The sequence below is a fragment of the Gopherus evgoodei genome, chromosome 10, assembly GCF_007399415.2.
Source record: "Gopherus evgoodei ecotype Sinaloan lineage chromosome 10, rGopEvg1_v1.p, whole genome shotgun sequence".
In the NCBI taxonomy this organism is placed as follows: Eukaryota; Metazoa; Chordata; order Testudines; family Testudinidae; genus Gopherus; species Gopherus evgoodei.
In genome coordinates this window covers 45,900,466-45,920,554 of record NC_044331.1, presented here as the reverse complement: position 1 = coordinate 45,920,554, position 20,089 = coordinate 45,900,466, and the positions used below count along the sequence as shown (strand labels likewise).

At 50.6% G+C, this 20,089-nt stretch overlaps 1 protein-coding gene across 5 annotated transcripts in view; it reads right to left on the bottom strand.

Moving 5' to 3' along the window:
- Positions 1 to 730: 730 nt before the first annotated feature.
- The window catches only part of CD276 (CD276 molecule), an 83,482-nt gene continuing 64,123 nt past the window's right edge, over positions 731 to 20,089 (bottom strand). For 3 of the 5 annotated variants that reach the window (XM_030577335.1, XM_030577332.1, XM_030577336.1), the window contains exons 5-8: positions 18,656 to 18,796; positions 12,781 to 12,822; positions 10,009 to 10,044; positions 7,839 to 7,924 (exon numbers count right to left, since the gene is read on the bottom strand). In XM_030577335.1, the coding sequence (XP_030433195.1) occupies positions 7,851 to 7,924; positions 10,009 to 10,044; positions 12,781 to 12,822; positions 18,656 to 18,796 (293 nt within the window). In that variant the 3' untranslated portion in view covers positions 7,839 to 7,850. Of the gene's footprint in view, positions 3,920 to 7,838; positions 7,925 to 10,008; positions 10,045 to 12,780; positions 12,823 to 18,655; positions 18,797 to 20,089 lie in introns of those variants that run through there. The other 2 variants (XM_030577333.1, XR_004002281.1) reach the window with 2 other exon arrangements.

Below are 20,089 nucleotides of genomic sequence, written 5' to 3'. Positions count from 1 at the left end.
GCACTTTCTTTATTCAGTCAGAGCTCTCACTGACCAGCTGCAGCAGGGCAGGCTCAGCACTTCCCTTTTCCCCTACCACCACCAAGCTATTCCTGTCTCTGTCGCTTCCCCAGCCATGGCTCCTTGTTCCAGTCTCATTCTCCTGGCCTACCCAGTCACCTCTACTGCTCAGGTTTCTTATCCCAGCCCATATCCTTGCCCAGCCTGCACTAGTATCCCCTCACCCCCCTGCGCTCTCCAAATACCAAACTCTCCCCCAACCCCCAGTCTCACTCACATCCAGCCACAATTCTCCCCATCTTGCCCCAACTCCTCTCCCAGCTCCACATCTGAGCTCCCTCTGCTCCCCATCCCCATAGGCTCCCACTCCTAATCTCCCTCCTGGGGCTGCTCATTTAAATTCAGTCTCCCCTTCCCACCCTTCTTGCCCCAATCTCCCCTCTCTGTCTTCTTGCCCAGTCTCTTTGCCCAAGTAGTCCCAATTCTCCCACAGCCCAGCTCCTTTTCAGCTGTTGTCCTCCCCCTGCTCCCTTTGCCCTTCCCTCACTGGTCCCTAATCCCAGCCTTATTGTCCAGCCAGTACCAGTAATCCCCCCGCCCCCTGCCAACTGGCTCCCAGTCCTGTCCCATTTATCTCCCTGGTCCCCAGTCCCTCCCCCAGTTGCTAGTCCCAGCCTCCTAGGGTGACCAGACAGCAAATGTGAAAAATCGGGACGAGGTGGGAGGTAATAGGACCCTATATAAGAAAAAGACCCCAAAATCAGGGCTGTCCCTATAAAATCGGGACATCTGGTCACCCTACAGCCTCCTTGTCCAGCTGGTCCCAGCATCCCCAGGCTTGCTAGATTCCATGTCACCGATTTACTCCTTCCCATGGCCCGATCCAGCTTTTGTCCCCTCTGCACTCACATCAGACAGCTTCCTCTGCCAAAGTGCCTGGATCCTGAGAGCACAAGAGAGAGCCTCTCTGCCCTCAGCTCTAGTGCCCAGCCACACCTGGCCTACAGCAGCAATCACAGGGCAAGTCCAGCTTTGTCCCAGCAGCCCTAGTCTAGCAGCAGCATGCAGAGCTGCTCTTTGGGGATGGCACATGCACAATCTGGTCAGCATGCTCAGTGAGGATGGAATCAGAGATTTTAGCTGGCAAAACTGAAGTCTCTGGGCACATGCAAACTGCAATTTTAAAAAGAAACTTGACCAAATGTGGGCAGATTTTCACCAGGGTGGCAACAGGCACATCCCTGACACAGAGGCCATGCCCCCACCAAATTTCAAGTCCCCATTCCCAAGCATGGGGGCTAAAGCTGCTCAAAGAAAAGGGTGCCCAAATTGTTTTTAACATGGACTAAACAATGTACTTTCCCTTAGCCTCATTCTCAGAAACAGCCAAGCCATTCTGGCTGAAATTTGCCAAATGCATTCAGCCTGAGGCACATCTCTGGCATGGAAAATATCTACCCAAATGGTTAAAGCTTGGCAAAGTTATAAAGCAACTGAAAGCAGGGTCTTATATAGGGAGGTGTCAGCAAATTTTAATGATAGGAGGTGCTCCCCACTCCCACCACCTATACTAGCCCCTCAGCTCTTCAGCTGGGATACATGAGTGCATCCCCAGTGAAGTTAATCACACACACACACACACACACACACACCCATTGACACAGCTGAGAAGCCCAGTGATTCCAATGAACCATGGGTGGGACTGAGAAGGCATGTGGGCCTCCATGGCCCATTAGATTCTCACAGACTAGCTTCCTCTTGCCTCTAGCTTTCTGACAGGAAAAGCTTAGGGTCACAGGGAGGTTCCATGCTGCTCAGTCAGGTATTTTCCATTCACCTCAGAGTTGCTGACCTCAAACACAAACTTTAGAGGCATCAGCTCACGGGAAACCTTGGCTTCAAAATGGCCACCAGATGCCCAGGAACAGACTGGCCAGTGTGTGAGAGCTACAATCATGGGGGGAGGGGGAACTTCCTTTTAACTTCACAGTGCTCCTCGCAGGCAGCTGAGGTGGAGCCGTTGGCCTGACTAGCCCTGGAACCAGGCTGCAGGGGAGGCTTTCCGATGGACAGAGCAGGATATGGGGATAGCTTTGCTGCAGAAAATTGTGGATCATTCCTCCCAACCAGGGATGTAAAAAATGATGAGAGAATTCATCTCTGCCTCCACTCACACCCATCCCCTTCTCCAGCAGGGATGCAAGCAGCTTGGGAGTTAGTGGCTGAGGGTTACATCTGACCTGCAAGTTTCCCTCCTCACTCTTGGCCCAGGCAGGCACAACATCCAGTTACAGATACTTCCTGACTCCTGGGCAAGGGGGTGAGATCTATGAAGTTTCCTCTCCTCCTCCTGCCTCAACAAAATCTTCTGGGCCAAACCAACCCCTGGGATAACTCCACCAACCTCAATGGAATTAAGCCAGGGACAGATCTGGATCCAGGGGCTTATGGCAAAAGACACATGCTGGTGACAGTGGTACAACATTAAAGATAACAACAAGATGCCGTCTGGAGCTGTGCCTCCACTATAGCCAGGACCAGAACCAAGGACCACTTCCACTCAAGTCTATGAGCTCCATCCCCACAGAGCCTCTACAACAGCACTAGCCCATTCTCCATCTCTACAGTCACCTGGACCCACTGTCCATCTCCAAGGAGCTTCAAAGACCTTCTTGGGCCCATTGTCTACCTCCACAGGCCTGCTGCTTGGAGGCTGTTGAACCTTGTCCACGAAGGCATTTTGTGGGGAGGACAGTCCAATGATCAGCAGGCTCCCCTTGGTTGAGTGGAGGAAAGTGGTTGAGGTTGAGCCTCAGGCACCAGGTGCAGGAGAGGAAAGGCAGACAGGAGGGCACAAGGACACTCAGAGCCTCTGCCTTTAGGATCTTCTGAAAGACATAGACACCTGGTTCCATCCCCTCCCCTGCCCGCCCCCTTTAGAAGCTGAATTTAGGGTTTGGGAATAAGCTGGAGCCTGATCTGTGGTGAGAGTGGGGGAAGGATGGCTGGGAGTGGGGAGGAGGGACATCCATGAAGCCGTAGAGCTGGCTGTTGTGTTAGTTATATGCTATAAGGGCCAAGACACTAAGAGCTGGTGCTGTAATGGGACACTGATAACCAAACTCCCTTAACCATCGATAAAAAAAATTGGGGGGGGGGGGGTTGGGGGGGAGCTCATCACCCACCTCACCTGACCACACACTTGTTTGGCATAGGACAAGAGTCTCCACTGCATCCCTCCTGGCTGCTCAGATCCTGCTGGCTGCACCTTCTGTGCAGGGAGAGTTCAATCTCACAAGGGACCGAGCCTTCCAACCCATCCAGCAGAGCACTTTAGCACCTACTTAACTTTAAATGCAAGAGTAAACCCATTGATCTCTAAGTTAATCACCTTACAGGAAGGAGCCCTTCACATACTGGGTCCAGCTCTCCACTGCCCTGCATCTTGTGCAGTCATTTCCACCGGGGCAGCGTGAGTGCAAATGGTCACCATTGGGAGCACTATGCACCCACTTTGCACTGGTGGAAGTGAGCACCCAAGGTGCAGAACAATGGAGAATCAGGCCCCTTTGGGCTGCACGGGCCAGGAAGACAAGAACTCCTGGGAATAAAGTATATCCAGCCCTGTGAGGAAGCGAGCACTACATAGCGACACAATCGCATCTACCCTGTATATGTGTTGAGGGGGAGGGGGGAAGATGGTTACAGTGAAGCAAACAGAGCAAACAGGCTGAAACTGATGTTCTTCATGGCCAGGGTATGCAGCAATGGTGACACAGGGGATGGGATGTTCGGTGTCTCCTACAGGACATCTCCCAGAAGGCTACAATGGTCCGAGAGGACAGTCTGCTAGTCTGTGGCATGGGGCATCGTTTGTGTGTCTCCTCCACTTCCTGTCAGTCAATTTCTTGTTCGTTACCTGAAAGTGAAAGAAAAGAAGTGGTGAATAATCAATCCACTGACCTTATGCGGGGGGTGGGGTGGGGAGGGGGATATAAGGTGAGAGAAACAGAGACACTGAGAATGGCCCCCAGGCGGGTAAAAGGTCACAATCCACACTAGGGGCCTATTGGGTGAATGTTAGGTGATGAGTAGGACTAGTGGGAAATTATATGTTGAAAATTTTTTGATGCAAAATTGGGATTTCAACATAGTGAAAGTTTTCACATAAAGTGTCTATTTTCCATACAAAAGTTCAAAATTTTCATTTAAAAAAAATGAATGCCAGAAAACCAAAATATTTTAATTGTGAAATGCCATCATACTCTTTCATGGGAGTGGTAGTTTGGGTGCCTTGGTTCCCATTCTCTTCTATGGACCAGGCTCTCCAGCTGGACTTCATCTCCCATGATGCCCCGTGACTACGCTACTGCCATGATGGATCACCTCCCCTCCCCTCATCAGGTAGTTCAATCGGGGATTCCAACCTAGAGAGGAGAATGGGGACATGAGGTACCTGAACTACAATTCCCATGTGCCACTAGGTCAGCATTTTAGAATCCCAGTATTTCAGCTTTTGGACAAAACAATTCAGATATTGATTTTTTCCACCAAAAATAAACAAAAAAACCAGTCCTGCGCCAGCCACTAGCCCACACTCCTGCCCCCATCCCAGTTAAGAAAAATTGTCAAGAAAACCTCGACCCAACCAACACAGCAAAATGGTGCATGTTTAAAGTAAAAGATAAATAAATCCATCAATTCACCCATGTCAATAAATGATCATTCAAAGTTACAGCAGCTCAACCAGTGCCCTGGGGCTCATGCTTATGTCACTCATGCTCTGCCAAGATTGGCACCAGATGAATTTTTTGTGGAGAAAATGCTTTACGAGTCTCCATGAGGATACAGACAACTGACTTAGCATTCCCAGCCAGGAGCTGGGCCCTGCAGGCATGGGAAGGGACTGAGGTAGGTTTTAGTTACTGTAAGACGCATGCATTGAAGGGCATGGAACTGTTGCATTGAGCATGATATGGGGAGTGAAGTGGGATCTAGTGTAGTGGTATGCACCTTATCCCATCCATGGCCCCTCTTCCATAGCAGGTGCCCCTTAGGAGCTCCCTCCCATCCCTCTCTTCCATTGAGCAATCTGGAAAGGATCAGGTGGCTTCCTGCATTGTGACCCCCAGTGAGAAGATCCCAGAGTCTAGCAGATAGAGCAGGGGACTCACAAGAGATATTCCAGGCTCCTTCACTGCTGTGTTGGGAGACACTGTAACTTTACCCATCTGAAAAATGGAGATATTCACACTTTCCTTCCATGTGTGTAAGGAGACTCTCTCAATTCCCCTTTCCAATGCTCTCTGGACCCTCAGGAGAGAAGAGTTCAGGGAGCGCAGAGTATTGCTATCATACCTTGGCACACTGTGGATCCAGAGCTCATGCTGCAGGGCCATAAGCTTTTCCTCCAGCACTCTCATCAAGCCAGGTGATGTGCCAAGGGGCTTGTCTGACCAGCACGGTGCTTTTACTGCATCAAAATCCACACATCTCCTGCCACAGAGGCACCGTTGGGAGGCCAGCGCACAGAGCAGGGTTGTGCACTTCCTGTGAAATGCCAGGCATTTCCAAGTGCTTCATGGACAATTAGACGCTGGCACTGCAGTGACTGCACTGGCAAAGGCAGCAGCTACTGTGTGGCCAGTCCACTGTGAGGGCCTGTTTATGTTGCAGGCATGGACAGCACTCCTGAATGGGAACAACTCCACCTGGGAGCAAGTGCATAGGAGATGCAGCCTTTTGTAAAGAGGCTGTGGGTTCAAACCCCACGTGAGCTGGCAACTCCTACAAGCTGTTCTCCTGTGGCAGCTTTGCAGTGGCCTACATGAAACATGTTGGAGTCTCAGGACAGTTCTCAGTAACCTGGTTCCCACATCACAACTGGTGCCAGTGACTCCCCACTGGCAGCCTGGCTGGGGGCATCATGGAGGCCAAGTTCCTCTCTTCATGCTAGAGGTGAACCTGCCTGGGCAGGTGAGCATGGAGCAGCCTGCACCACTGCTGTCCAGCCTGGGCCTGCTGCTGCCTTCCGACTTTAGCCTGATCTCCCTCCTCACCACTGAATTCACTTACAAAGTGAAAATTCTTAATCTCAGAGTGGTCACAGGCCTGCTCCTGGGAGATGCTCAGCTCCTGGCACACCCCTCGATGTCAATGTGGGTTCCAGATGCTCAGCATCTCTCCGGATATAGCCCCACAGGCCTGAAATGTGGATAATCTGGAGGCTGTTGCACAGAGCTTCAGTTTTACATGGTCATTTTAGATTCCCTCCATCCTATAACCCCAGACCAGTATGCCCAGGGTGGGTCTTTGTACCCTCTCTAGAGGCGAGTCCTCATACACAGGCTGATGAGCCTTTTACTGCTGGCCCTGACAGCTCTGCTTCTTTCATTCAGACAGTAGCAGCACATGCTTTTTCAATCCAGCCACCCAGAGTCTGATCCCTGTGGACAGCCCCAGGAGGGTGGTGTTACGCTATGCTACACTACATTCTGCGGTCCCTGCCCACAACGTTCCCCTCCATACACTGGAATCTCATGCTTGGAAGCAGCAAATGCTTCCAGAGACACAAAACCAGGAAGCAGTGAAATGATGGCCCAATTTTGCTCACACTGGTGAATGAACTGAAGTCGCTGGGGCTGCACTGAGTGAGAGCAGAATCAGACCCGGTATTTACAACCTCTGATGAAGGCTGGGGTTTCTTAATACAGGAGAGAGACACAAACCTGAGAGCTCCACTCTGGAAGTAGACACATTGACATCCATGGGATTAATAGTGTGGGGACCTTTCTGGCATGACCGTAACACTCGAGGTCATCTCTGCTCTGAAGGGGCTTGCAGAAGCCTAGGGTGATCTTCCCCTAGGTCTCTGGCTAGCCCACAAGTTTCACGGTTTGCATGGGATGTAGGCCTCCTAGGCAGGCCCTTGCTTTGCTTGAGCTGATGAGGGGTGGTTGGCATGTATCAGCTGTCTTCCCATGCAGCTGGAGAGCAACCTCCATCACTGCTCTTGGCTAGCAGCAAATTCTGCCCAACTGTTATGCTAGTCTGCATCCGAGCAAAGCACCTTGCTCTAATGGGTGGCCGTTTGTTGGAATGATTTACAACCAGCAGCAGCTTAAAAATATGGCTTGGCACAAGGTGGCTTGTGCCCAGTGTCCTGGGCGAGCAGCTTGCTGGCCTAGCTCAGCCAGCAGGCTGGCACTAGCAGGCTGCCAGCTGTGACAGCAGCCCTGCAGCACCCAGACACTGCTCAGAAGGTAGGACAGACTTCTCTTCTTGTCATGGCTGTTAGTGGGTTTGTGACTGGGTTTCTTGGGGGATTTTCATCTCTTGCACTCATGATGGAATCCCCTAATTAGCTGTCTCTGTATGGCAAACAAGCACAGTCCCTAAACTAGCACAGACACATGTCCATGGACTAACAGGAGTCCAGCCCTTGTTAGCTGGGCACAGCAAATAACTGTGCATGGCACGTGCTCGTAGGCCCACCAGGCCTGAGGATGGGAAGGCTGGTGATCAGCTCCCACACCTTCGCGGTTAGAGCTGGTTTTTTGGACTGCAGCAACATTGCATTCTCCCATTGCTGCTGCAGGCTATGGAACTTAAAGGGATTTACAAACCCAGATGAATACAGCCCCATGGGAGGTGCTATCACTGTCTAATTACATATGGGCAAACCAAGGCACAACGCTGTTAAAAGACTTGTCCTTGTTCACCACTGTGATTGAGGCTGGAATAGACCCCAGGAGCCCAGATCCCTGGTGTGGGCCATAAGCACCTGGCCATCCTTCCTCTTCCCATACAACACTGGAACAACTCCAAGACATTTACAACAAAGTGACATTTTAATTTGGAGTGTAGTGCCATGGCTGGAACACTTCCCCCTGCGAATCCAGATGCAAGGAACTGAAGAGCACACCTGGGACACAGGGAAAACGAGAATACAGGTATGAACAGAGCTCCAGCCAGCCATGCAGAGGACCCCACCCCTCCTACAAGCTTCCCGCAGGCTAATCCTTATGATGCACCCAGTGATGGAGGGCACCAATCTCTATGCTTGTTGGAGACCACAGCTTCCCTTAAAGTCATATACACCTAAAAAAAATAATAATTACAATACCAAGTGCACTATATGGTGCACTGAGCCAGCGCTGCCTTTCACTTTAACCAACATTCTGCGATCCGATGTCTGCAGGCTGTGTTGATGGGTTTCCCTAAACATTGGTTTGTCCAGCAATATAATGGTTAAAAAGCCAGTCTCATTCAGCCATATTCCAGAGGAACTTCTCCTTATCACACACTAAGGCATAGAGACAGGGAAGCAGGGGCGGGTGGCATGGTTTGTCCGACAAAGCCAATGTTGCAAAAGGTCTGGGCTGCCAAAGAGTCAGTGCTGAGAGATTTCTCCCCTCATTCCCAGAGGCTGAGCCTGCCCACACAATAAGGGCTGGCCAGAGAGCCTGTGTGCGTGTTGTGAAAGAGAGTGTGTATTTTCAAAGCTCATTGTACAGCACTGAAAAATCCTCATCACCTGGAGAATCCTAGGAGATGCCATTATTCATACTACATTTCTGCTGAAAAAAGCAGCCAGAGAGGATGCAAAGGGACTCCTCAAAGCTGTAGGGTTAAGCAAACAATCTGGCTTGGAGATGAAAAGTGAAGAGGCAATGAAAACAAGCACAGACTGTTTAGGCTTGCAGGGAAAGATAAGGGCAGCAAGGGGGGTGAGGGAGAGAAAACAGAGTGAGATAATGCTCCAGCTAACGGTGTGAAGGGCAGTAAGAAAAGATGTTTATAAATCCATAAGGGCAAAATGCAGCACTAGAGAGAAAGCCGGGCCATTAATAATGGAGGAGGGGGGTGAAATTAACTGTGGCTTAACAATAGCTGAGACTGCTTTAGGAAAATCTGCCTTTAACACCAAAAGAAATAAATTTTGACAACTGAGAAGGAAATCTGCATGTGCAACCCAAGATAGCTGGACCCTAGGATAATAAAGCAACCAGCTAATTAATCAGGGGAAGACGGAAGGAGAAATTTCAAAGGCATAAATGGAAGTTAGGTGCCCAACTCCCACAGATTTTCACTGAGAGTTGGGCATCTGGCTGCCTTTTGGCCATCTCCTCCACAGTGCACCTGGGAAATGATTGCCTGTATCACAGAGAACTTGGGAAGCCCAGATATTCTCAGCAAAAAGGAATGAATGAATCATTCTGGCAATTACTGTCTCATTAGCCCAGCTTCTAGCACTAGTGAAATGATGGAAATTAAAAGAAAAAAAAGTCAATAAATAGTTAGAGCATAATGGATGCATGAGCAATGAAAACTGTGCTGGATGTTGGGAAAGAATAAATCTTGGCAAACCTGATTGCTCTTTTAGGGAGAATTACAAAATCAATGGCTCGGGGGAATGAGTATATATAAATATAATACACTTGGATTTTAGTAACGCAGTTAATATTGTATCTAGCAAAAAACTGATTGGCTTGGGATAAAATCATTGATGTGAATTGAAAAGTGGCCAAGAAACCACAAACAAAGGGTAGAATTAAACAGCAACTTATCTGTTCTGGGGGATGTGTTTATGGCCTCCCAATCTAATCTGGTCTAATTTAACACTTTCATTGCCCATCTGGCAGTGAGAGCCAACAAGGTGCTGGTGAAATACACAGCTGATACCAAACAGAGAGAAGTTGCAAACACCATGGAGATGAGCTAATCTAGAAATCAGAAGAGTGGGCAGAAAACAATCATCCAAATCCCAGATAAACAAAGCATTCAACAGATGGTTGTGGTCCTGCATTAGGCTTTGGGTTGTTGTTTTTAGATAACCTACAGCTCAGATCTCCAAGTGTCCCTGCTGGGCTAAACAGCCAGCTGGCTGTAATAGCAGGTCGGTTTCAGAGGTTTAAGGGTACAGAAGCCAGTGGGTCTGCCAGCCTGTGTAGTTGTTGCAAGAGACCCTGTATGCGAGTGCAAAAGGAGAGAGGAAATGCCCTTTACCTTCTTTGTTCTCTATGCTCTTCAGAGGCTGCAAAGCTGTTGGTGAGAAGAGAGAGAATTCTGTCACATTCGGACCTGGGACCACAGCATGCAGCAAACAGAGCATTTGAGCAGCAGAGTGTTCAGCCACACTGGGCCCAGATCCACCAACTCGTCAGGGCACCCTGGACACGCTCTTCCTCCCAGCCCTCCTCCAACCCACGTTCTTCCTCCCCAGTGATGCAGCCCTGCCCAGCCGGTTCTGCACTGCCCCTGGCTGCCCTGCCCAGGACTCACTGCTGCATCTGAGCTGCCTCTGATCAAGGAGCCAAGCAACCTGATTTAATTGTTTTGCAAACTCTGTCTTTGCCTGCTCCCCCCCACATCTCGATTTGTGATCCTGCCTGTTTGAATCCCAGGTCAGTGGGCAGAGCCCATGAGAACAACAAAAGCCCGCCCCCTCAGGTGAGAGAGGGGCCGGAGAGCCCAGACCTCAACTGAGTACAGATCAGCCAATCAAAACAAGAGACCCAGAGGGGGACACTGAGCAGAGGGCCTGACTGCCCTAGAGATCACATTCTCTACGTACCCAAAGAAGCGGCAGCCATGCAAGATTCCCCCAAGCTGCCCCTCTTTTATGAACCTGAGTCCAATTCTGGAGACACCAAGCCTAGGCATGAGTGGAGAGTTTGGAATCCCTGCTCTGCTCAGTCCTTGGCTTCTCTAATTTAGTTTGCTAACGAGGGGGCCTATCAGTGCCAATTATTAGTGGTAGGATTGTGATGGGGATGCCTACTGATTAGGAAATCGACAGAGACCCAGCCATATCTTTGAATGACAGTAAAATCCAATATCTCCCTTCCCCTCCACTCACCCCATAATTTGTAATGAGAGCAACGTCTCCTGAGTGCAGTTTCAGGAATGCCCTAGTAACTAGGCCATTAATAGATATGGTGCTCAAGATACAGAGCTGAGTTTGCTAAACACTGGCGGTGGTTGTAGCCTGCACATGGCTTCCTCTCGGCAGCTCTTGGCATCAGCTCTTAAAAGAAGTGAATTTCTTGATCAGGCAGGGACAGAGTGCTTCGTTCTGACTACGATCTCCCCACACACAAATCCCCCCTCCGGAAACTACTGCCACAACATGAAAAATGAGGACAAACGCCAGGCTGTTGCCACATCTTCAGCCTCCAAATTCTGGCACTGAGGCTCTGGAAATTAATTGATTTCATATCTATACTGTAAATTTCAGCAATCTCCTGCTGGTTTGGGGGGGGCGGTCAGGAGAAAGGACTTGGCTGGAGGAGGGGAGGCTGCGTGGTTTATCTCCCACCATTAATGAAGGTAGGGGAAAAAATTCCATTTAACAGTTCATAGCATTTATCAGCCTTCCACAGTAATTACGCTCACCAACTTCCACTACCAATCAAAGCCCCAGCCCTTAAATCTCACAGGCAGCTACAAACATCAAGAAGCCTGGGTTGGGAGCACACGCTCTCCCAAGGAGAGATTAGACGCAAGCCAATCTGTATACACCAAAGCTATTGTTGTGCTCAGAGCAGATAAAGGGAAACACCAGGCATATAATTAACTCATTTGATTACAGCAGAGTGCCACTATCACTTTTTATTAAAAGATAACACAGCTTATGTCGGCCCTGCAAAGCTGCCAGTCTGCTCACAGCTAGGGTGGGTTCACTGACAGCCAGCTGGCCTGCCTCAAAGAGTCGTGCAAGATGGCACAGGCCCCAATGTGAGACTGGCTGTGTTGGCATGCGTGTGATCATGCACACGACAATGCACTTCTGTGTGAGACTATGTGCATGTTCATTGCATCGGTGTGTGTGTTTGCAACAGTCCATGTGTACAACATGCACAACTGTATGAACATACTTGGCAATGTGTGTGCATGTGCAAGTGTATGTGTGTGCACGTATGCAATATGCATGGACAAGTATGTGCACATGCTCATGCATTACTGTGCACATGTGTGAGCATGTGCTTTTAAATGGATGCACGACTGTGTGCTTATGCTTGTGTATCCATGTGTGCACATGGAAGAGTGTGTGACACTATGCATGCACAGCTTGCATCATTCAATGTATATATGACTGTTTGCTTATGCAACATGTGTGCATATACCAGTATAGAAAGGCAGAACTGTGCATATGTGACATGTACATTCCAGTATGTGCTCATGATATGTTGTGTGCACACCCAGGCTGTGGGACATTGGCTCCATCTTCCAGGTCAGACATACTGTCTGACTCAGGGCTGGGCAGCTCCTTTTTTCCTTAATACTCTTGCGAGTTTCATGCAAGAACATACCAAGTCTCATCTGCACTAGAGAAACTACCTCCTGCTGACCACAGGGTCAGCACTGGGTGCAGTCGACCCAGCAAGGGTCACTGTTTAAGAGCAAGAACTGTGTGTGGCCCAGTCACAGTGCTGACCAGAGCTGTCAGGGTCCATTTTCAACTGTGTGTTCTAGTTGAAAACTGGATGCCTGGCAAACCTAGTTAAGACTGAGCAGGTGACAGTAAGAAACAAGCCAGGCAGCACAGAAACCAGTGGGAAGGTGCAGGGAAGAATCAGACCCACCCACCCATTCCAGCCCCTCCACAGGGTGCCCCCTGGTACTGATGCAGGAGGCTGGGGTGGGACCACAAGGACCTACCTTCCCAGCATGCACGTTGGTTTCTCCTTTAGCAATCTCAGCCCCAACATGAAATTCAGCACCCCAACCCCCACCCTCATCATCTACACAGAATGTGGGCTTTGAGCTCTCACCAACCTGTCTTGGGTTCTCCATCATCCTCACTCTGTTCCTCCATCCCTGCAAAACAAAAGCCACATGCGCATGAAGCCTCCGGAGATGCGCAGAGAAATCACCGAGCAAATGGGGAAGGGTTGGTTGGGGATGCGCTCAAACCAGCTCTACGGGTGGTCCCCTGTCCCATCCCACAGCCCTCTGGCTATTCCAGCCCTGCCGATGCCCTTAGGTCCCAAGCTGCAGCCCTATTATCCCAGCCCTTACCTGCCCCCACAGCTTTGCTGATGCTCCTCAATCGTGGCCCACAGCCCCTATTGCTATCCCAGCCCTGGACCCCCACTCATTATCTGAAGTGGGGAGGACTGAGCAGAGGAGAGCCCAATGCCAGTCCTCATGAGCCCATGCACCTGCAGTGGGAATGGGGGAGGGGAGCATTTATATGTGACAGTGATGGGCGTGCATTCTCTGACACAGAAGAGACATCCCCAGCAACTTGCTGGGGATAATGGCTCATTAGCAGCTAACATGAAAGTGGGGGGCTGTCTGCAGGTTGTGTCTGTCTGACAGAGCAGACACCAGCTGTGTGTACAGGACTCTCCTTGAGGAGCCTGCAGAGAAGGCAATTTTAGCCTCTGCCAGCTAGTCAGTCAGCCCCAGGCTGCAGACCCTTGTCCTGTCCTAGCTGTGATGCACTGTACCAGTCTACACAATGATTTGGTGCTATGGCTATTTCTCTCCCCACCCCAGTGCAGACTGGGCCCTTGGCTGAAGCAGCGACCGACATGTGCGACCCCCTCTCCTCGAAGTGCAGAGGAGACCCACCAATCAGTCTGACGTGACACAGATGCCTGGCTGACAAACAAAGGCTCTCCCGCCGCCATCTCCCCTATTTATAGCAGAGCTGCCATCTGGAGCTGCGCTCTTTGAGTGGCTTAACAAGGTTCAGCATCCCCAAGCAGAGATTTGGGGAGAGGACAGGTCTAGAGAGCTCCAAAGGGGCCTTAGACCCAGGAGAGTTCCAATCGCTGGCATCTGCTCTCCAAGGTATGCTCCTTCTGCTTCCATGCACACAACACACCGTGAGCACATACTGGAACACACGTCATGTATGCGCATTTCGGCCTGCAGATACTGGCACATGAACACATGTTGCATAAGCAAACAGTCATGTATGCACTGAATGATGCACACTGCGGCACGTGAATCCACTGATCCACAAGGTCAGCATGACTGCACTTCACGCCACCTTCATCCTCCTCACTCCAAGTCTACCGCAGCAGGACGTGCCAGTCACACTTGGCTGTGCAGTCTCCAGCCCTTAGTATTTGTCCTGTGGGGCACCGTAAGGGCAGGACTGCATCATGCCATTGCAACATGTGCACAGCCTGCTGTGACACTGCCTCTGCACAGGGTAATAGGCCACTGCTACGGACACGCTGTAAGCCTGTCTCCTAGCTGACTAACCCAAGGCCACAGAAGAGTCCTTATCAGAGACACTGAGCTAGAACCCAGGAGCTCCTGGCTCCCCAGCCTTGTGCTGATATTGCTACGCCACAACCAAGCTGTGACATCACCCTACTTTGATGCTGCCTGGCAGGGCTCTGCAAATTCTACACTCAAGACTGACCCACCACTTGTGACACCCCTCAGAGTGTCTATGGGATTGCACCCGCCCTCAACAGCACAAACCCTGGATGTGCACCCCAGCTGCTCTGCAGGAATCCATCCTGACAAGTCCCAGAGACCATCCTTCGCATTCCTTCCCTCCCCTGGGTCCTTTGCAGAGCATGCTGCTCCCCCTGCCCCACCCCAGCAGCCAGGCAGCTGAAATGGCACGCGGCATGCCGAGATGGCAACGTCATCATGGTCCCACATCAGCCCTGGAAGGCTCATGTAGCAAGCAAACAGGCCAGCAGACTCCACATCTATTCCTTGAACCATTAAAGGGGCACTACCAAAGCTAACAGGCCCCCAGGGGCAACCTACACTTATTGCATTTAGGAGCACTGGGATTGCCAGACTGGATGAGAACAGAGGTCCAATGTCCTGTCTGCGATAGTGGCCAGCTGCTCTGGAGGAAGGGGTAAGAACCCCACACAACAGCTGTGAAATAATCTCTACCAGGGAGAAACTGGCTGAAGTACCAGGCGAATTATCCTTTCCAAAATTTGCTAGCATTAACTAAGATAACTTTGCATATTTTTGTTATCCATGTAGATGTAACAGTTTCTAAGAAACAAGCTAAGATCTTGGCCTCGACAATTTCATGTGGCAGAGAGTTCCACAATCAAATGATACAGTCAAATGTGTGTGGAAAAAAGGATTTCATTTTATCACTTATAAATCTGCCCTTTTAATTTGGTGGAACAATGAAACATTTTTGCCATGTACCCTAGTGGCGGCATGTTCAAATCCCACCTAATCTGCCACAGAAGCTAAGAAAATGACTGGCCCTGTTGTGTAGGGTTATGGCAAAGGTCCTGGGTTTAAATCCCGGGGCAGCAGAAATGAAAAATAACTATGACCAGTGTTACCCAGAAGATTTTACTAGATGATCTTAATGATCCCTTCTGACCTAGAATCTATTAACAATGTCATTGGTTGTCCCCTTGTTCTTGTGTAGGAGATGATCCTTGTCTACCTTCTCTTGACCATTCATCATGATTTGCTTACTTCACTGGCAAAAATCGCTCTCATCAGTCGTGCAGAAGCAGCCCACCTACCAGGACAGCCAGCTGAATTCTATTCTGCTGTGCAACAACAGGCTCATGAAGCGAGTTCCTTCTGTCAAATCTTCTTCATCTCTGGCTCAGAGGTTGGACGAGAAGGAAAGAACCCAGCCAAACTTCCTATGCCCAGGTGGAGTTTGCAGTGGTGGCAGCTAGAAAAACCCACCGTTTTGTGACTTGGCAAATTGAACCCATTGGGAGAACCAGTGAAAGACAATAAGTACGGAATTAAAACTGGTTTTACAGCCACTCTAAATGTGCAACTGCACTTAAAGGAACAAAGATCCCCTTTTAATACAAATGCCCTTCAGAAATAAAGAGCAGAGAAAAGGACAAGGATGCAGAAAATACAGAGCAATGGGGAGAACAGTTTGTCAAACAGGGGCTGCAAGACATTGGGAGGGCTGTAATTAATTCTTTCAAAGCTGAACACACGCGGACAGGGATAAAGGAACAAGAGAGGCAGAGCACATAGCATCTGTGTCTCATGCTATTTCCTTGTGTCTATGCGCTTGACATTTCCATAGTGGCAAATGCTAGTGATGTCTTCTCAGATGAGAAGGGGAAGGGGTGCAGAAAGGAAACACCCATGTGTGCGAACTATCCTGAGAGTGTATCTGCACTTGGCCAACTGTCACTTTGCAAGTCGCATCTCCTCCGTCGGGGGTGGGGTGAGGAGTCACTCGGGAAGGGAAATGTCAGACCAGATTGGGAGTCAGGCTCTGAGCATCTGCCTCTTGGCTGGTGACACCTCATTGCTTCCAAAATGTCAGCTGCAAACCTCAACAATAAAGATCCCACCCACCCCCCGGCACATCATCTCGGTTTGCTCCCCAGGGAGAAGATGCATAATGTTTGCAGCAGGCGCATCCATTTCAAGGCACCCAAGGGGACAGACTGCTGCTGCTAACTTGGGTCCTTGCCCCATAGCTGGGGTTAGGCAGACACATGTGGACAACAGAGGACACCCTCCTCGGCATGGGATGCATCCAAACTCTGGGAATGCACATGGCTGGGGAGGGGAGACATACCTGGTGCATATATTATGACCCCAGAGCGTAGGAACACAGTTTGAGCTAACTGGAGCATCGTAATAAAAGGGATTAAATCCTGCAGTCCAATTTCTTTGGTCCCATTTTGTAGTAGCAGCATTGCAAGCTTTCACCCTGCCGCCCCCACAAAAATCGTACCACTAAATGAGTCTTGACTGAAAAACCAGCCATGTAACCCAGAAGCCTGCCTCTCAGTCATTTTGATTCAGCCTTCTGGTAGAGGTGGGAACACTAGTTTGCCCCTTTTCCAGCATCTTTCATCCAGGGATCTCAAAACTCTGGAATGAGTTATGCCTCCCAACTCTGATGGGAGGTGTGGACTTTTCACATTTCCCCATTTCACAGCTGGAAACACTTTCTACATGTAGCACTTTACAAAGGAGTATCATTATCTCCATTTTACAGATGGGGAAACTGAGGCCCAGTGAAGAGAAGTGACTGGCCCAAGATCACCCAACTAACCAGTAACAGAGGTACGAACAGAACACAGGTCTTCTCAGTTCTGTACTCCATCCACTAGGCCACACTGCCTCCCCTAAGGCTCACCTCAAGTAAGTACAGAGCCCAGCACCCAAGAGCCTGAACTCCCACTCTAAAGAACCTGGTGTGTCATTTACAGAATCCATCACTCCTGGTCCATTTAGAGCAGGGAATCAGTGCTGGAGCATGGGAAACTCACTCTTTGCAATCAGTGCAGGTGGGGGAAGACAGACACTTCAAAAGCAAACGGGACTGGAGTTGGGAGGCTGCTCCCCTCAGGCACAGCTGGGTCCCCCAGAGGGGGAGACTAGCCCCTCCTGTAGGGGGTAAGGAAAGCAGAGCACATGCCATAGGCTATTTCAAATGTGTTACGGGGTGCTGGTGGCACACAGGCGCTCAATCGGCTATTAGCACTCCATAGAGTCAGGTACAAGGCAGGCCAGCGCTATGGCAACCTTCCCACACCCAGCTCCGCCAGCTCACCCCAACCTTCAGCCACAGCTCAGTGGGCTGGCACAGCAGAGGGGCCAGGGCGGTGACACGCTTGCCCTAGGACTGGAACACAAACGCCCCTCAATCCTCTCAAGCATACAGGGCTTCTCACCATTCAGCAGAGCCTTTCACCCTGCCAGGCCAGGGCAGAGAGGGTGGGGTTCCAGGGCTCAGACAGAAAGTGCACTGTGTGAGTCTGAGCAGCCTGCACAAAACAGGCTCTCCCCACCCCCCACATTGCTCACAGTTAAGTTCACTAAGTTCACTCTAACTGAGGCTCTTGCCAGAAGCTGACTGCAAACCTCCTGCCAGCCCAGAGGGCAGTGAGAGCCCTTGGGGTACGTTCCTGGACAGAGCCTTGCTGAGATCGGGCAGCAGTGAAACACGCACACACATGCACACGTGGCTGTTGGTACCTCTCCATTGGCCATGTCACAGGTCTGGGGATAGTGGAGCTGGCTGTTTACAACCATCCATCAAGCAGAGTGGGAGAATTTTGCTTCTACCGCCTCTCACTTAGCAAAGCCCCCGCAGCTCTGCTCCAAGACACAAACACCCCTCAATCCTCTCAAGCATACAGGGCTTCTCACCATTCAGCAGAGCCTTTCACCCTACACTGACACAGGTAAAAGGCCTTTGAGTGGTAAAGTTTCCCCCAGGCACTTTATCACCGCCTACAGCTTCCTACAGCTGCCCCCAGCAGGGTGAACTCCCTGAAGCTGGGTTCATCCTTGGAGGTGCATGCCAGTGGTGGCAAAGCCATAGTTCAGGAGGTTTTCTCCACCCAATCAATAACATCTGAAATAACTGGCTCCTCCCAGGCCAGCAACATCTACACTACCCTCAGCAGGGAAGTCACAGCTAGGGAGATGGGCATCAGATCTGCCAGGTGCCCAGCATCTTCCTCCCCAAAGGATCCCAAAGTGCTTCACGCACGCTGGAGCAAAGGGAGTGGAAACTGTCCACATCTCCCCAGCGGAGGAGTCGCTGAGCCCATTGAATTCAGAGGGACTCAAGCCCATGCATAAGTGCGACCCTGAATCAGGCCCTCTGGGCTCGGAGCAGACAGACTGAGAATTCACACCCCTCCACCCGCCCACCCCCATCCACATGAGAGGGAGAGCCAGGCTTTCGGCTCCTTACCTGCATTCTCTTCCTCTTCTTTGCAGCTCTGGTGAATTTTCTTCCGGCACACGTAAGCCAAGGCGCCCAGCAGCCCCAAGATGCAGATAGCGAGTCCCACAGTCACCCAGAGAGCCACGGCAGGGAAGCTGAGGTGCTGCCCTTCAGAGAGAAAAACAGAAATGCCACCAGGATCAGTGCTGCTGCCACAGAGAGAGGGGGGAGTACGTCCCAGGGGGCTGCCAGAAGCTACGCCCTGGCTCCAGGTTCCCCTCCTATGGGAAGGGCGTTTGGTGGGACAGGAACACTGAGGGGCTCTTTGTCCTGTGCCTTGCCTGTTAGCAAGGTACTGGAGCACACACTGAACTGCAAGCTTGGGAGCACTGCCACTGGCTTCAACAGGACAAATCACATGCTTGGAGTTAGGCATGTACTGAGTCGATGCCAGCGCTCAGGGGGATCTCAGTGCCCCCCGGAGCTCAGGAGCTATCACAGTCCCCCTTGCTGCGGTGATAGGCAGCCCACAAAAAGGTGAAGGTGGCTCAGTAGGGATGACACAGCCCTAGGTCAGGGTTCATCTCCAAGTTCATGGGTGTGCAGAGCAGAGTGGGAAATCTCACCAGAACGGGTGGCCTTGCAGCACCTCCTGCGTCCAGGAAGCCAGCCCAGCTATGAACACCTCAGAAATAGAGCAAGGGGGACTTTGGGGTAAAGATGGGGGAGTCTGATTTTATCACCCATCCCTATCCTGCTCTGCCACGAGGGAACGAGGCTAGCTGATGCCCAGAGCACTAAGGAAAAAGGCAGTCAGTTCAGGGGGGGCAGGGGGTTAGGTTGGGTAGGGTAGGCTGACTCCTCTGCCAGCTACCTGCATTTCAGACTACCTCAGTCAAACACAATGACTGGTGAGAAACACTCTCCCACCGTGGGGTCACGGGTGCACACATTACATAGAATGGGGATGGCTGCCAGGCCTGCAGCGGACTCGTTCAGCTGAGAGATCTTGAACCAAGCCAACGGAGAGAATGAGTCACTCCCAGATATGTGTAGCAATTAAAAAAAAAAGTGCGTGAACTGCAGTTCTCAAAGAACCATTCAAAACCACCTGGTTTCTAAGTTCTCTCTGTCACCGCTTTGTGCAGCCTCTGTGCAATGTTTTATGCAAATTGCCTAATTTGAATAATCACAAATAATTTGCTTATAACCATAAACTTCAGCTCAAAAGGAAAATCTGTGTGGGTTTAATAACGTTGAAAAGCATTGGCTCAGCAGCCCTGGTGAATGGAGCCTCCCCCAGTTAGTTGCAGGGCAAGTGGGTTCTCTATGTGAGAGATAGGATGGCCCAGTGGTTAGGGAGATATGGAGATCTGGGTTCAAGCTGCTGCTCTCTCATCATCTTCCTGTGTGACCCTGAGCAAGTCACTCCCTCTGTGCCTCAGTTTCCCCATCTGTACA